The 14,956-nt window shown below is 41.2% G+C and overlaps 1 protein-coding gene across 1 annotated transcript; it reads left to right on the forward strand.

Annotated features, from left to right (window-relative positions):
- Positions 1–184: 184 nt before the first annotated feature.
- On the forward strand, positions 185–9,754 carry LOC110974342 (uncharacterized). The gene is made up of 4 exons (XM_022225917.2): positions 185–843; positions 4,593–4,643; positions 6,500–6,676; positions 7,621–9,754. The coding sequence occupies exons 1-4, from the start codon at positions 840–842 to the stop codon at positions 7,908–7,910; spliced, it is 522 nt and encodes a 173-aa protein (XP_022081609.2). The 5' UTR covers positions 185–839; the 3' UTR covers positions 7,911–9,754.
- The last annotated feature ends 5,202 nt before the right edge of the window (positions 9,755–14,956 follow it).

Raw genomic sequence — 14,956 nt, forward strand, 5'->3', positions numbered from 1 at the left:
ATTCCATGGTTCAACGTCCACGTAAACGGCGATCTGTGCATGTAAACTCGCAGTGTATGGGTACGGTAGTGGGCGTGGTTTAAATTGAAGTGATTTCACACTTACAGGATGAATACTAAGCCATTTTTTACTCAGTGTGGTAGCACAACGCTCGTGGACAGTGATACACACGCGTTACATGCCTCTCCGACCAATAAAGTGTCGTGATTTGCCAAATGCACACGCGTGTCAAGCTCACTTGTGCGCCTCCACTGCAGTTACGACATCTAATCGAATAATTATGCCTAGGAGTTTTATTTAGGCTACAACCGGCAGCGCTGCAGTGACTTTTCTTTTTATATACATCAATAGTGATGTGGGGATATACCTTGTGCTTTTCTAAACATTCTGTACTGGTGCTCATGTCTCTTTGTGGCTTTCCCTTTGAACTTCGGACTTCCCTGAAAAACGAATCGCCAGAGTCACGAATTGGGGAAAAGGGGAAATTTTCTGCAAAACTGGAGGATACTATTTTAATTTACTCAAGCCTATATAGGTACCCAGGGTGTTGTGTGAATATTTGCCAGGCAGTCATACAGGTTGGTCAAGTGACAGTTTATTGCGCTTGCGTATTTCGACCAGTTTGCGAACCCTCGCATCACTAATTTCTTCTTCCATCCCAGAGCAAGAAAGCAGTTTGTCGTGTTGATCACCATGTTTGACGCCACGGGGGCGAGGTTGCATGAAGAATTATGACGTACTTCGCCTTTGAAGGACTGTAAATGACAGGAATCATTTCATGTTAGAGTACTTATTTTGCCGGTTACAGGACCGCTCTGGAAGAGATCTAGACAAGCATAATGGGTAAGCTGATATTTTGATACATAAAATTCACAAACCAGTACCACAATATGACAAGGCTGCAAGCTGCTTGGAAATGATATCACGCCTACAGTAAGAAATTGCCCACCAAAGCTTTATTGAATTACTCACTGAAGTACTTACAAAATTACAAATTAGCAAAACTCACTTCAGCCTCGCATGAGTTGTTTGCTGTTTTTGAGTTTAATTTATATTTAGGATTAAGTGTTTTCCCACTGAAACACGGTAGTATATCTCTGCTTTCAATAAAGCTGTTGTAATGACGGTTCTGCGGATGGTCGATCGCATGGAAAACAGTTTGGCCGACCCAGACAGTAAAAGCATATTTCTACTGTGTATTGGACAGAAAAAAGAGGGAAGCAAGATTTAACTTTAGTAACTTCTGGAACACCGCACTAACGTGAAGCTTACAAATTGTTGCTTGTGTTGTGATGAGTTCACTGTATTTGAGTTAACGATTGTTGTGTTAATCACTTTATCGGGACCTCATCATTTTAGAGGTGATTTTTCCCCATCGACAAGGTAGCTTCTTAAAAATCTATACCATACTAAACAATAGTTTTAATACTAAACGCTCTCCCATAGTACACGTTTAGCTTTGTGAAACACACTCCCACACGCATTTGATATCTACACCCATCGTGTTAAAAAGTGGGTACACAAAATATAAACGTAAATAAACTCTAAGCGCCTTTATACAGTGTCAACCATTGTCCATTAGGACTTTGGCCCTCGAAATCGAATGATATTTTCCCCCATGATTTCCATCTGTTTTCATCACTCTGATTATGCATTTATGATCAATTTTCACCAGCTCGATTTCGCGTTTGTGATCCACTTCCCAATTTTGCTGATAAATTCTCCAGACCGTTTGATTCTTCCTCAGTGCATCCCTTCGCTGCAACCTCAAAAGATATTGGTTTAAATAATGTCACTGCAAATCACTGCTCATAGGTTTCACAAGGGTGAAAAATTTAAATTTCAAAGAAACTATAACACACACTGTAATTTCTGCATTGCATCATTGCACTGTGATGATGTTTGAGCATTAATTTACTGGTGCTACTGCGCTTTAAATCGTACGACGTCTGACTTACAGTGTAAGGTTCACAAAGACTTTATTTCGACCATTTACAACAGATATTCAAGGTGGATGTCGGTGGTTCTCAAAGCTTTCGATTGATTTAGAAAAAAATTGAGGATGATGTCATGTAGACTACTATTGGCGAGGTACCTTACATCAATACATATATCTTGTGCAATATACGGAAACATATGATAACTGCAAAGCCATCCGAATCCACAATAACCGCGAAGCCATCTGAACCTGTAAATTTATATTCAGGTATAATAATGGAATTCCACTGCATCACTACCTTAAATTTTCAACACATCACACGTGAATCAGTGGCTTCATTTCCTCTTGGAACAGGTTTTACTTTCGTTCATTTTCAAAGTTTGGTTTGAAAGCAGAAACTAAACTACCATTTAACTATCCATTTACCCTTTCAGAAAGCACGTGCGGATGTGTAGTCGACATTTCTTTTTAATTAGGGCCGTTGGGAGGCATTGGGAGCTTCGAGTCGTCGTTTATAAGGAGAAAAATCTACATATATTGAAAATAGCTGATGTACACAACGAAACTCATATTTCACACAAACTGAAACAAAGACGAATTCAACAGAAGAAGTAGAGACATGGAACAGAGTCTGCATATAAAAGAAAGAATATAAAAAGGAAATTATGTTATCATTAAAACGAAACAAAAAAGTCAATTAATATAAGCCAACATTAGAGAACAAGGATTGCTGGAATCAAATATGAAACAATGCGCCACCCACAACGATCGAAGGCCAAGTACACATATTCATGGGTAGCCATATTCAAAGTACGAATCGAGTTAAACTGCGCGAGCCGCATGCCTCACATAGACCGCAATGTACCGTAAGGCTGGCGCTGAAGCGATGTCACGACGAAAACGTTTTGGGTGTGGGTGAGTTTGTTTCTGCATTCAATTGGGGACCCTGAACAATAGCGGACAATAAGGTCCCCGATTGACAGAGGGTCCCCGATTGACAACTGTGTACAAAACATATGGGTGGTCTTCTAAAAAAAAGTTAAAGTACAAACAAAAGAGGAACAATAGGAGGTCCCCAGTTGCAGGCAAATACACCCTTCGCTGTGTGGGTTGGGGTGGGTGGAGTCGGGGGGCTTGACAGTTCGTCTCTTTTACAAGCTTAAGGATTGGTCTAAAAGGTACTCCAGACGTTTCCTACCCATACCTCCGAAAGGATTGTCTCCATTTTCTTGCGCGTTTGCAATATTGTGGGGATTACCCTGAAACAATGCTTGGTAAAGAAACCTATCGAGGTATAATTAAAAACCCAAGGATACACGTTTTTAAATAAGTAAAGAAATATTCAGCACGATCGGTTCTTTTATAATTATATATAACTAAAATTGAATCTAAGTACATTTAAAGTGTGAGACGTACTGTAATATATCGCACATCCTAACCGAAAATAAGAGCTTGCATCATACATGTGCATCAGATCTTAAAATCTAAAAATCTTATTTTAAAGTTGCAATGTTGATAACTGTAGTTATTTTAATTTGTTGCACATTTTGTTGACTACTAAAAGTGTTGAGATCTTTTGTGGCACATTTTGTTTGCGTGAGCGAACTTTACGGAGATCGATAGGCAGACCGCGCGAGTGTTCAAGAAATCTCGCTGAGCGACCTTTTACTTTCAGGCTTTATTGTATGAAATGCATTAGTTGATTGTCATTTAGTCCCATGATGCACTGCAAACATCGACAAGATTCTTACTTCGTTCTAGAAATATTGAAACCTGACGCTTATTTCTCGTAAGTGGCGCTTTGTAATATACCAGTACATTACAAAATTATTTGGCTTAGTTCGTGCGGCTTGTTCTCGTATGTTCACGAACAGCTTGACTTGTTCTTGGGTCAGCCGCTCGAACGCCGGGAACGTACACCCGGTTATTGCTGGTAGTTAATAGTCACAAGCAACATGCAACATGGCGGCGTCAATGTACGTTATTCGAGAGTTAATGTTTGGATTACTGGGCTGATTACCTTTCTGTTTAAAGAGAAACATTCACTTCTGTGTTATGAAGAATAATTAATGTTACTTTTGCAAGCCACCACTCTACTTTTTGCCATGTTTGCAGCTGTTCAAAAATAAAATCTCACGAGTTTTTCCGTGTGTTCTTGTAAAACCCTGACGAGGAGGTGGTGTGTGATCCTGTTCCGAGAACAGCGTTCTTGAGTCGTGTTCCCACCGTTCGAGCGCGAGAACAAGAAACCTCTGTTGAGAACAGAGCGCCCGAACTCGACCTTTCTGTTTTATTGGAGCACTGTAGGCCTCGATTTGCGGATCCATTTCAAAGACAGTTCTTGTCATGGAGAAATAGACGAGAATTTGAAAACCGCCTTCTTTTTTCGTTCTAAATTATTTTGTTTCATATTATTTGTACCAGTTTTCTTCAGGTATCCATACGCATGATCCTGTAAAATTGATTTTCATTTTGGTTTCTGTCTGTATTTTTCCTCACAAAATCAAAATGGTGCCCCATAGTGAGGGGTTGTGCAGAGTTTAATTTGGGGTAGAAAACTGCTCTACCCCCCGGTGATTCCTGTACCCCAATGAGATTGTAATTCAGACTATTTAATGAATTTATTATCATTTTTTTCTTTTGTTCCATACAGGGATTTCAGTGATTATGATAGTCACAATCGTTGTGGTTATCTGCGATAAAGGTAAGCGAATTTGTGAGGATCACATGTTCATACAAAATGACACTTTATTGCTTTTTTTATAGTGATTTATCACTTTTATCCAGAAAAAGATAGCCCCACTTTGTTTTAAATCCTTCCCTGTCGGTGTGCTTATTGTATTTTTTTATCTTTCACTTAGAGTACTTCATTTCATTCCCCCTTTCCACGTTTTCAAAATCGAGTTGTTTAATTGATTACCTCCACTTTTTAAATGATCGATATGGGTTATAATCTATCTCTGACGTCAGCGTGGAGAAATGTGTGTTAGATATAATTGGCAAGGGAAAGCGTATTGGGGTTTCAATTTTTCAAATTGCTTTAATACCTAATCCAATTCAATTTAGAAGAGATTCTTTCATGTATTTCTCTCAACTGAAATTAGCTGCCCGAGACTAGGCTGATGTAGATATATTGCAGAGCGAATAAAACGAAAATATATCACTTTAGAATCAGAGAGAGTATAACCGAGAAGTAGGCCTACCGGCGGGGGGAGGGCAGACGGATATCTCTCCAGTAAGTTGGTAGATGCTGATCAAAATAGTTTTCTTTCTATAAATACTTTTTGCATGTTCATCAAATTTTTCTGGTATCAGTTTTCCCACCCCTAGGCCCCTATACTAAAGGTGGAACAGGTGACAAGAACAATACATCAACATGTTATCCCAGCCCATAGGAAACGGACTAGGAAAGGTTACGTGGGAATGGCCAAGTCAAGTTTTTTTTTAATTTCGTTTTTTTTAGTGTGGGGTTGTTATAGGGGAAAGGACATGGTAAAATGGTATCCTTCCGTCTGCAAAACAGAGAAAGACCAGAAATCGCGGTTGTAACAAACAGTGACAGAGTCGTTTCAGCTGTTGACAAATTGTGAATCCATGAGCACTGACGTTGACAAGAAGAAAAATTGGCAATTTGAAAATTGACTAAAAATAACATTGAAGAGAAGGAACGAGAAGAGAAAAGAAATTTAGCGTTTGAATGGTAAATTCAACGTTTAAGATATTGTTTCAACAATTTCGAGGACTAAATTGGTTGCACAAACTCTCCAATTACTTTAAAAATTGTAAATGTGGGATTCAACATTTTGAAATCCTGTATTTGACAGTTGTAAAGTGTAGTAATTCACCGTACATATGCGAGTGTTGAATTCAAATACGGATATAGAACAACGAACTGGATTTTTTTGGGGGTGAAAACAAGTGCTTCGTTTTGAATGTTAGTTACCTTAGCTGAGAAGAAATTGGCAAGCATGGACAGTGTTTGAGACGTAGGCAGGTAAAATGTCAAATGAAAATTAGAAATCTCATGATAAGAAATCTAATCTTTATGACTTCTTGACATCTCGAGGGCAACCCTTCAGGAAAGAGGACAGTGTAATAGGCCTATTCAGGCCAATTTGGTAACTCGTTTACAATGTGACCTCATAGACACAATGTACGTCAAGGACGGACAATACTTCGCATCGGAAAGGTTTTACCGTGACAGCGGAGTGGTTGGTATCCGATAGAAAGTCGGACATTCGGTCATGCTATAAATTGGGGGTCCAAATTTGGCAGGTCATTTGCATCATTGAATCAATCTCGGAATTTTAAAGAATGTGTTCTAAACTTACAAAACCATATGGCAGACCCATTCTTTTAAAAATGAGAATCGCAATAACATTTTAATAATGATGATGATAATTTTTATAGCGTCATTTAAAACTAAATTGTCAGTGACGCTTTGCATTAAAAAATATGATAAAAATTAGCAAAACGTTACAACTACGCACAATATATATACAATATATATATAAAATGAGAATCACAATAACATTTTGAGCATGGAACGTCTCATTTCAGGTTCTGCGCTAAAATGTTACGATTGCGTGGATATCTACAGCAGTGACTTGGGGACCGAATCTGATTGCGGGGCGAACGTTGAGAACGTAACACTCGTGGAATGCCAACCCCTGGAAAACGATACAGTGGACCAGAATCCCGTTTGCGTAAAAATGGTTGACACGATCACAACAACGGGTAAGGTTATTAATTCGTACTAACAGTGGCGTCAATCTGTACCGGTAATTGGAGGGACGGGGGACGGGGAAAGGTGGGGAGGGGGTGACTTGCCCGGCCATGAAAACCGGTGGGGGGGGGAGTTGACACCATAGGACTCTATTATGGTCGATGTTCATGAGATTGATGTACATCTGTATTATACATTCAGGGCGGCATATTCATGGCTTTTCAAATCAAATTTTTCTTGTTTGAGTGATATTGCATGCATTTTACTCCTTTAAAGTCTGAAAAACTCTTTCAACCCGGTTTGTTTTGCTCGCCACAAAAAATTGGGGGATGATTTAATAGCCCATCCCCAACCTCAAAAAGTGGGAAGGCAAATATCCCCATCCACCCCGGATTTACGCCCATGCGTAATAAAAAGATCTGTAATGAAAATATCGATCCATTGATAACTGTCTGTCTGTGCCTTGTTGCAAGAGGTGGCTCCAATCAGACGTTTGCTCCGACCATACATTGAGCCCCAGAAGAGAAGACGAGTGAAAGTGCATGAACGAGGGCTAAAATCGCTCTACGTACGTAATACAGAGGTTGATCGAGAGTTTTTTGTGGGGACGGCGCCATACATTTGTAAATTTTCATGTGATCTTTAAGGGCCTCTCTGAAGGTTGAGATTACAAGTTGGGCCTTTTTACACGCCCTTGGTAGAAAACTGAATTAAAGAAACGAATTTCCTGAATAAAATAACCTTTCTTTTTGCGTATCGCCTGTTTCAAATGCTGTAATTTGCTTCAAGAATGCCAGAAGTGTGCGATCTCTTCTGAAGTTGGTCAAGGCTTTCGATCTGCTGGCCAATAGAAGGGGGGGGGTGCAATACCAGTCCTAAAAGTTTTTCTGTTTGAAAATTCAACAACGACCTTCACATTATTGTGTTTAATTAATGCGAAGTTTCTTTCGCTCAGATACCAGCGAATCCTCAGCCATGCAGATACAAGTAAACCACATAATTCGCGGCTGCAGCTGGTCACTCGAATTCACTTTCGGGAGCGACTGCTTTTTGACTGAGGAGACCAGCGAACCCTTAGAGTTCTCCGACGTCCGAAGTAACTACACAGCGATTATTGGAGTGCACACGTTCTGCATGTGCGGTACGGACGGCTGTAATGCGGCACGATCAACGCAGGCCTGCCTTTGGCTGCCACCGCTCGTGGTGAGTTCTGCAGTCGTCTTAAGGATCACTCAGTTCGCCTAGCAACAGAAATCTTCGATCCTCTACCATAAAAATAGAGTTAGTTTTCATTTCCAACACTGGTTACAAAGAATTTATGTAACAAAAGCTTCTATGTGATGATATTTCAATCAATTATCTTTATTCATGGTAAAGGATTGGCGGACAATAACGAAGATTAAACCACGCATTTTGTCTTTTTTTTCTCTCAAAAATTTTTCAACTGTGCGGCAAATGAATGAAATATAATAAGGCCTGTTTATATGGGTTCATATGCGATAAACCTTTCTTAGGCGATTTCAATTAAGGGTTTTGCCCTTACACCGACGTATCTTAGTTAACGCAGTATTCTCAGTGTTTGTCGAAGAGCTTGTGAAAAAATCACAAGCTTACTCGGGTGGGACTCGAACCCACGATCCCCTGCTTACTGATGCAGATGTCCTAATCACCACTCAACCACTGAGCTTGCCGGGGTCAGGAGGCCGATCCGAGTCAGTAGTAGCGGGTACTGCAAAATCACTTCAAATCACTTACGCGCATTTTTTTGCGCAACTTAATACACTTCATTTCATCGGTGACTGAAAACTATTTGATATGCTTTTGTGGTTTAAGTGTAGGCCTACTGAAAAATAACATTTCAAAGAGGTAGATTGTACATGTACATGTATACGCTTTTCATGACAACTGAGGGTGCTCTTGCTATGATAACGTACACGGAGGACGCCAGTCTTGGTTCTAAGGCTGCATCCGAATTTCTTGTCTAGAACTAGGTCTAGGTCTTCACTCCATTAGAAATGCGTTGAGACGCGTAGACAATAGACCTAGCCGTAGCTCTGGAAGCCCGTTTCGGACACGGCCTAAGACCTTCGCGTTTCTCCTTTTAGCCGATTCGTCTGGTGGTGGTTCGTGTGGCGGAATGAGCTACTGGAAGGTCTCAGAACCAAGACTAGGAAGACACTTGTGCATTTCTTTTCAAATTGTGAACCAAAAATTTTCTCGTTGAAAACACACCTGAGAAAGGGTTGCTTTCTGGCTTACACTCATGCTACATGTACTAACAAACAAGGACGACAATTCCAGCAGTTTTAGGGCCCACTGAGGTCTGTGATGACATCAGTCTCACTGTGATGTTTTGCTCATAAATATGGAAATTTACATGAGCACGATTACGAACGAAATGTGCCAAGATTCCCTTTAAAATAGCACACAGACTTTGAAAATAATTCAAAACATACAGGCGTACAAACATATAAGCGTAGGCTACATTTACGAGATTTTCAAGGGGTTGTGGGCCTGTTTTAAAAAGTTCGATCATGTAAACCTTTAACATTCGCTCAGTTCACTGATCAGGCTGGAATGCAATCTAGAGGTATATCCATCCGACCGTTCGCACATGTCAGTGCGTGGCTGTGATCTTTAAGCCAGATTGTCGGATCAGAGGGTTCCTCCACAACAGTGGATAAAAACAAATTTTGTTAAGCCCCCCAAAATGAACAAAAAATAAACAATAACGGACACAGTGCTTCCCACCACAAAAATAGTCTTGGAAAACACAGAGTGATCACAGGCGAATCGGGAAGAAATTCATTCATTTTTACTCATTTCGGGAGGCGCTCATTTCAGTATCAGGTGGTTTCGACTTAAAGACACATTATGTTACCAATGACTTCTAACGGTTGAAACTGTGACATCTTGTGTCCATAATTCCAAGTAAGTGAGGTTTTTATACAGCATTTGTCATGATATTCATTTCTGTGTAATCTGAACTTCAGAACTCAGGCTAGCATTACTTATGTAGTATGTGTATTATTATTCAAAGCCACTCAATAATACAGGCGATTCACAATAGTGCGCCTCCAAGAGTTTGGAACGCGTTGGCCAATCACAACGCGCGAAATTTGTTGACCCGTTCCAAACGCGCATTGGGTCGACGGATTTTGCGCAGTGTGATTGGCCCACGCGTTGCAAACTCTTGGAGGCGCACTAATGTGAAACGACCGTATTATGTATCAGTATTTCTTATTGTCAAATACTGTAACAGATTTTAAATGCATTAGAAGTTTAAAGTCTTATGCTGTAAATCCTTGGGAGTTGATTTTATGTCCTCAATACAAAGAAGGACTTTTTTAGATGTGACCCGAGCATCTTTCATCTATGATCAGAGGAGTTTACTCGCCTGACGTGACTTGAGAAAAAGAGTCGGGGATTTCTAATGCACATTGACAAAAAGACCTTCTCTCGATTCCTTCGTTTCAAAAAAATTAGTTTGTACATTTCCACCATAGAGCAAGAAACCATGCTTCAACTAACCTCGTTTACAGCCTTAAAGTGGTGATTCAGTTTAAGTTTCATATGCAAGAGTAAAAAAACGCATTAATCCTTTGGCTAAAGACAGAGTAACTCACGAGAGCAGTTACGGGCTGTTTTGTTTTTAAAGTTTCTCTTACTCATGCAGGAATTCTGTAGTAAAAATTAGACATGAAGTGTTTTTATACGTTAACCAATGACTATCTTAGCATTAAGCAATTGTGCGTATAAACAAAAAAGCTTTCGGTAACTGAGTACCTTCTTCAGGGCAAGCAAGCAGTTACCGAAAGCTCGGCAATCACATATTTCAGAGCACTGTTTTGATATTATATTCTCGTCGATATTGTTTTGAGTGTGTCCGATGGGCCTTTATTTCATTGTAAGCTGGCGTCCTACGTCCAAATTGATTCACTACTTACATTTTGGAATCACGTCTCTGAATGATACAGTGCAGTCAAGCTTCACGGGGCCTCAAAACTATGCACTCTTTAACAGGATGGCTGATGATAAAAGAGAACTGACTTCCCAATTTTTACCAAAGCATTTTCCGCAACCAAAGACTTGACCGCAGGGGACAAATCCAAAGATGACAGTCTTCGCGGTACGTCAAAAGCTTGGGGTTGAGACTCATTCTTCCCCACCCATGGATTGAATTAAACGGCATGGTGTGAATTAGCATATCAGGGGCGTAAATCCTGGGTGGGGCAGGGGTGCCACTTGCAAGAGGATTATGTTTATGATATATCCTACAGAGGGCTTGTGTGGAGCGCCCTCACCGAGGACAGGTATTTGTTCCTGTGTTACATGCTTGAGTATTCACTGTTGTACTTCATTGCCATCTAAATCTAAATAACAAAACATGTCCTCGATGAGGGCGCTCGATGCGTTGGCTATGGTGATCACATACATCCCTACTGGCAGCTTTAACCACGTGCAAGCGCAAATGCGAACGCTGCATGCTTACTAATTCATCTTGAGGTAGATAAGCATCATTACCATCACAACACATGGGCCCTAGCGGTCCAGCACGATAGTGACATCACAGGAAAAAGGTAACAAAGCTCCCCCCTCGTAAAAGGACACAATGTATGACCAGCTTGTATTATAAACATATCAGGTTGCAATTAGTAACATGTCAGGAAACAGTTACTGTCGCAGAGCGAACCCTAGTACCACTCCACTCAGACTAAAAATCGAAGAATTACCCAGACCAACAGAAGACCAAACACAAGATCTGCAATACATAAAAATGAATTACTTATTTCAAGAAAAAAAATGAACTAAACTAAAGTATTTACACACACTTATCGGTCAGTTTAACGGGCCCAGTGAGGAAACATAACGAGCTATTCCTTAAGCGGGAAAATGGCTCAAGATATTACATTGCAGAGAAATTAATACGATACAAATATTACACAGCTCTTTTAAATACAATATAAATAATGGTGATCATGGAGCAACGGCACGAGGTGAATCCACCGGGCCACCAGAATGCGAGATGGAAGTCCCCAGGCTTGTTATGTTTCTTGGGTAGGTCCCTACGCACCGACCATCGGAGGGTAAGTGATGGTTGAGGCTAGCATTCATCAAAATCAGGGTCGTAAGGAAATGGGACAGTAGCCGCCCCGCCAGTAGCACACATAGGGTAGAATTACGGGATACCCTATAATGCATAACATACAATATTTTCCTCTAATAAACTCTCGGCCTTAACATTTTCTTTCAGAATCCAGGCTCGATTCACCGTACTATAAACTGCGGGATGATGGCGAGTTTTCTCTGCTCAACTTTGAAAGGCTACAGCGTCATAAAATCTGAAATTAATTTTGCCACGGTAAAGGTTTCACCCCAACTGCAAGAAACATAATTTCTTCTAATTATACAGTACAAGATCAATGATTAAACATGGCATAAATATTGTCAAATTTACTCACAAGGCCGTTGGCTTAACCCGGGCCTATCCTCGCGGGTATGGCGTTCCCGGGTGTTTGCAGTGCGGGTAAAACTAAAGGGCTTTAATCGCCCACAAGCGGAAAACACCCCTCACACAGGGGAACAGGGACGTCCACCCGACACACAGCCCTCCGCGGCTCCCAACTCGACAGCCTCAGTGCTGAAGGATCCTCAAACATCTGCTCGACGAAAGCCCAACCCGGCGAGACACAGTCACTCCGGCTCCAACACCGCAAAACTCAATTCAGACAAGGTGGGCGCGGGTTATATACCCTTTCATCTCTTGGAGTGCCAGTTACCCGATTAATACATTTTACATGTACGCTCCGTGGCAAAACTAGGCCTATATGAACAAAGGATACACGAGCCTGGTCACGAGTGCATAACAGAAAGAATCTAATAACTGGCCGCAACCTCCTAAGTTACATAACAATTATCTTTGCTGGACAAGTCCTCAAGTGAAAGAAATAATTTTAAACCCGTCTTGTGACAGTTACCATGAAACAGCCAATGGCAATCCAGTGTACCTGATACACCTCCAATTTGACCACGCGCTTGTCTTTTCCCACCTCTTCGACCAGCTTGCCAACCTCAGTGCTTGTCTTTTCAGCTCCTCCTCGGCGTACGCGTACTACTGTGTCATTCTGAATTGCCTGCTTCAGCACTTCATTCTCCTCACATCCCGACTCCTCGAATTATTAATGAAATCCTCTGGTCAATGACTGCGCCCAAAAGAAGTCAAACGTCTGAAATTGAGAGGTTACTAGGGATAAAGAGCGCCGCCGTACTGAGAAGGGGTCTCTTAAGGATTGCAGGCCAGTGAATAGGTCCAACAGTGCCTACGCGGACCGAATCACGATTTGTAGGCTGCCAAATTCTCTGCTATTAAAGCATTTCGTGGCACGTGGACTGGGTGGTTTGTTGAGGAAGAAGATGGAATTTTGGAGCAGGACTGCCAGCTTGTATTTCTGAAAATATCGAACGAAACGGGGCCCTCCAAATTGTTCCCTTTTTTGCAATGGAGTATAGACATCAATTTTCAAAATGGTGACAATCGGAGGGGCCTCGTGACCGAATTTTCGAGGGGTGATTTTCTCTGGAGAGAAATATGTTCAAAAGTCATCAGTTAAGCTAATGATAATTGAAAAGGAAATGAAAGATGAGGAAGTAAGCTTAAATTTGTGTCTTGAACACTTGTGAAACTAGTATTTTCCTGATGTTTTTGAAGTGGAGATATTTTTTATTGTTGTCTGTGGCAGCTAATTTACTGGTCTGCAACCTTAAAGATTGAAATTTCATGCAAAATGTATATACACCGTATTAAATGACATTGGGCTGGGATATTGTGATTATGTACACTGCATACATTGTGCAGGAAAAGCTTTAAGTTTAAATGACCTATGTCATCACCATCGCTCGGGCTTTGCCAGGTGTTGTCAGCTCAAATTTAGGCCAGCTCAAAATAATTCTAGTCCCTGTTTTTTTTTAATCCCTGGTTTTTTTTTTAAAGAATATATCTGTTAGGATCGGCTAGCAGGCATCATCCTTTTTAATTAACATTAATTTTTCGCAAGTTTTTTCACACTGCGGTCAGCAGCGGCACATGCAGCCGGGACGGTCCTTCGGGGCGCACGCCCCCTCTCCCCACAAAAATAATCCCCCGTCAGAGCAAATTTGGCGAACAAAGAAAAGTCATTGTAGTCCGGGTTATTGATAAAAATATTGCCACTTGTCCACCCGCACTGTAACATAAATTGGCTATGCTGCTCATGTGCTTCTTCTGGTCAGTGTCCCTTTACTTGGACACCACTGTAGACCCTCCCAAAGTCCAAACACTGACCATTACGTCACAACCCCTTTCACAGGCATTCATTCTCGGTGTCTACGTCTACACATATGGCTGGCGGTATGGTGCATTGTCAGCTCATATTACATGTATTTATTGAGTCTGCCAAGGATGGACGTCCCAAGGGATAAGTGATCCCGCTATAAACTGATCATTACGTCATTGGAACTTTCTAGAGGAAGAAAATAATTTCAGACAGGTATCGTCGACTTCGACGACACTGAATAGGAACAGGTTATCACGCGTTCAAGCCGTGCTTGTTGTGAGAACAATAAATTAGGGAGGTGACCTCATACCCCAAAATACAAAATGAGCCCTCCATTCTGCAAGGGCTGTTTATTATTTCTTTAAAAAGAATTTGACGTAATGGTCCGAGTCAGTTTTGAACTCCGAAGGGGTTTCGGGGCGCGCATTCACCGACCAGAAGTAGCAGCATGGCATAGGCCATAGACATGGTAGGGGGGGGTAGGAAGCTAAACTGGGCGTGACAGTGCTGGTTGGCGCAAGTCACAGTTATTACTTTCTTTTCAAATTTTCAATTGTTTTCCAAATCCAAGTAAAGCGGGGGTGACGACATGGCTGACGACCTTTTTTCATGGGGGCGGGGGCACAGTGAAGTTCCTTAATTACGCTGCTGATCAGGTGGCCGAGCACTGTGGAAAAAGTTGGAAGAAAGTGATTGCCTGTTTTGCTAATCGATACTAACAGACTCCGAATATGCGGGCTAGAAGTGTTTTGCAAAATTGGCTTAGATTTGAGCCGACGCACAAATGGGTGACTACGACGATAAAATTAGAAAATACAAAAATTTGTGAGTTGCAGACCGGGGATGGACGGGGTGACTTCCGTGGTTGATGGGAACTTGCAAGAACATGCATAACATTGTTAACCCCAGGCTGATGTCGTTCGCGTAAATTCTGTTTAATAGAATCTTTTGAACCCTTATTTGTAGTGCTTGCCATTA

The sequence above is a fragment of the Acanthaster planci genome, linkage group LG01 (assembly GCF_054643075.1).
Source record: "Acanthaster planci isolate LZ-2023a linkage group LG01, COTS_SCS, whole genome shotgun sequence".
In the NCBI taxonomy this organism is placed as follows: domain Eukaryota; kingdom Metazoa; phylum Echinodermata; class Asteroidea; order Valvatida; family Acanthasteridae; genus Acanthaster; species Acanthaster planci.

What these genes read in the sequence shown, in the direction of transcription:
- LOC110974342 (XM_022225917.2), top strand. An exon ending in TGTGGTTATCTGCGATAAAG is followed by an intron (nt 4,644 to 6,499) that starts GTAAGCGAATTT and finishes GTCTCATTTCAG; the next exon opens with GTTCTGCGCTAAAATGTTAC. An exon ending in TGACACGATCACAACAACGG is followed by an intron (nt 6,677 to 7,620) that starts GTAAGGTTATTA and finishes TCTTTCGCTCAG; the next exon opens with ATACCAGCGAATCCTCAGCC.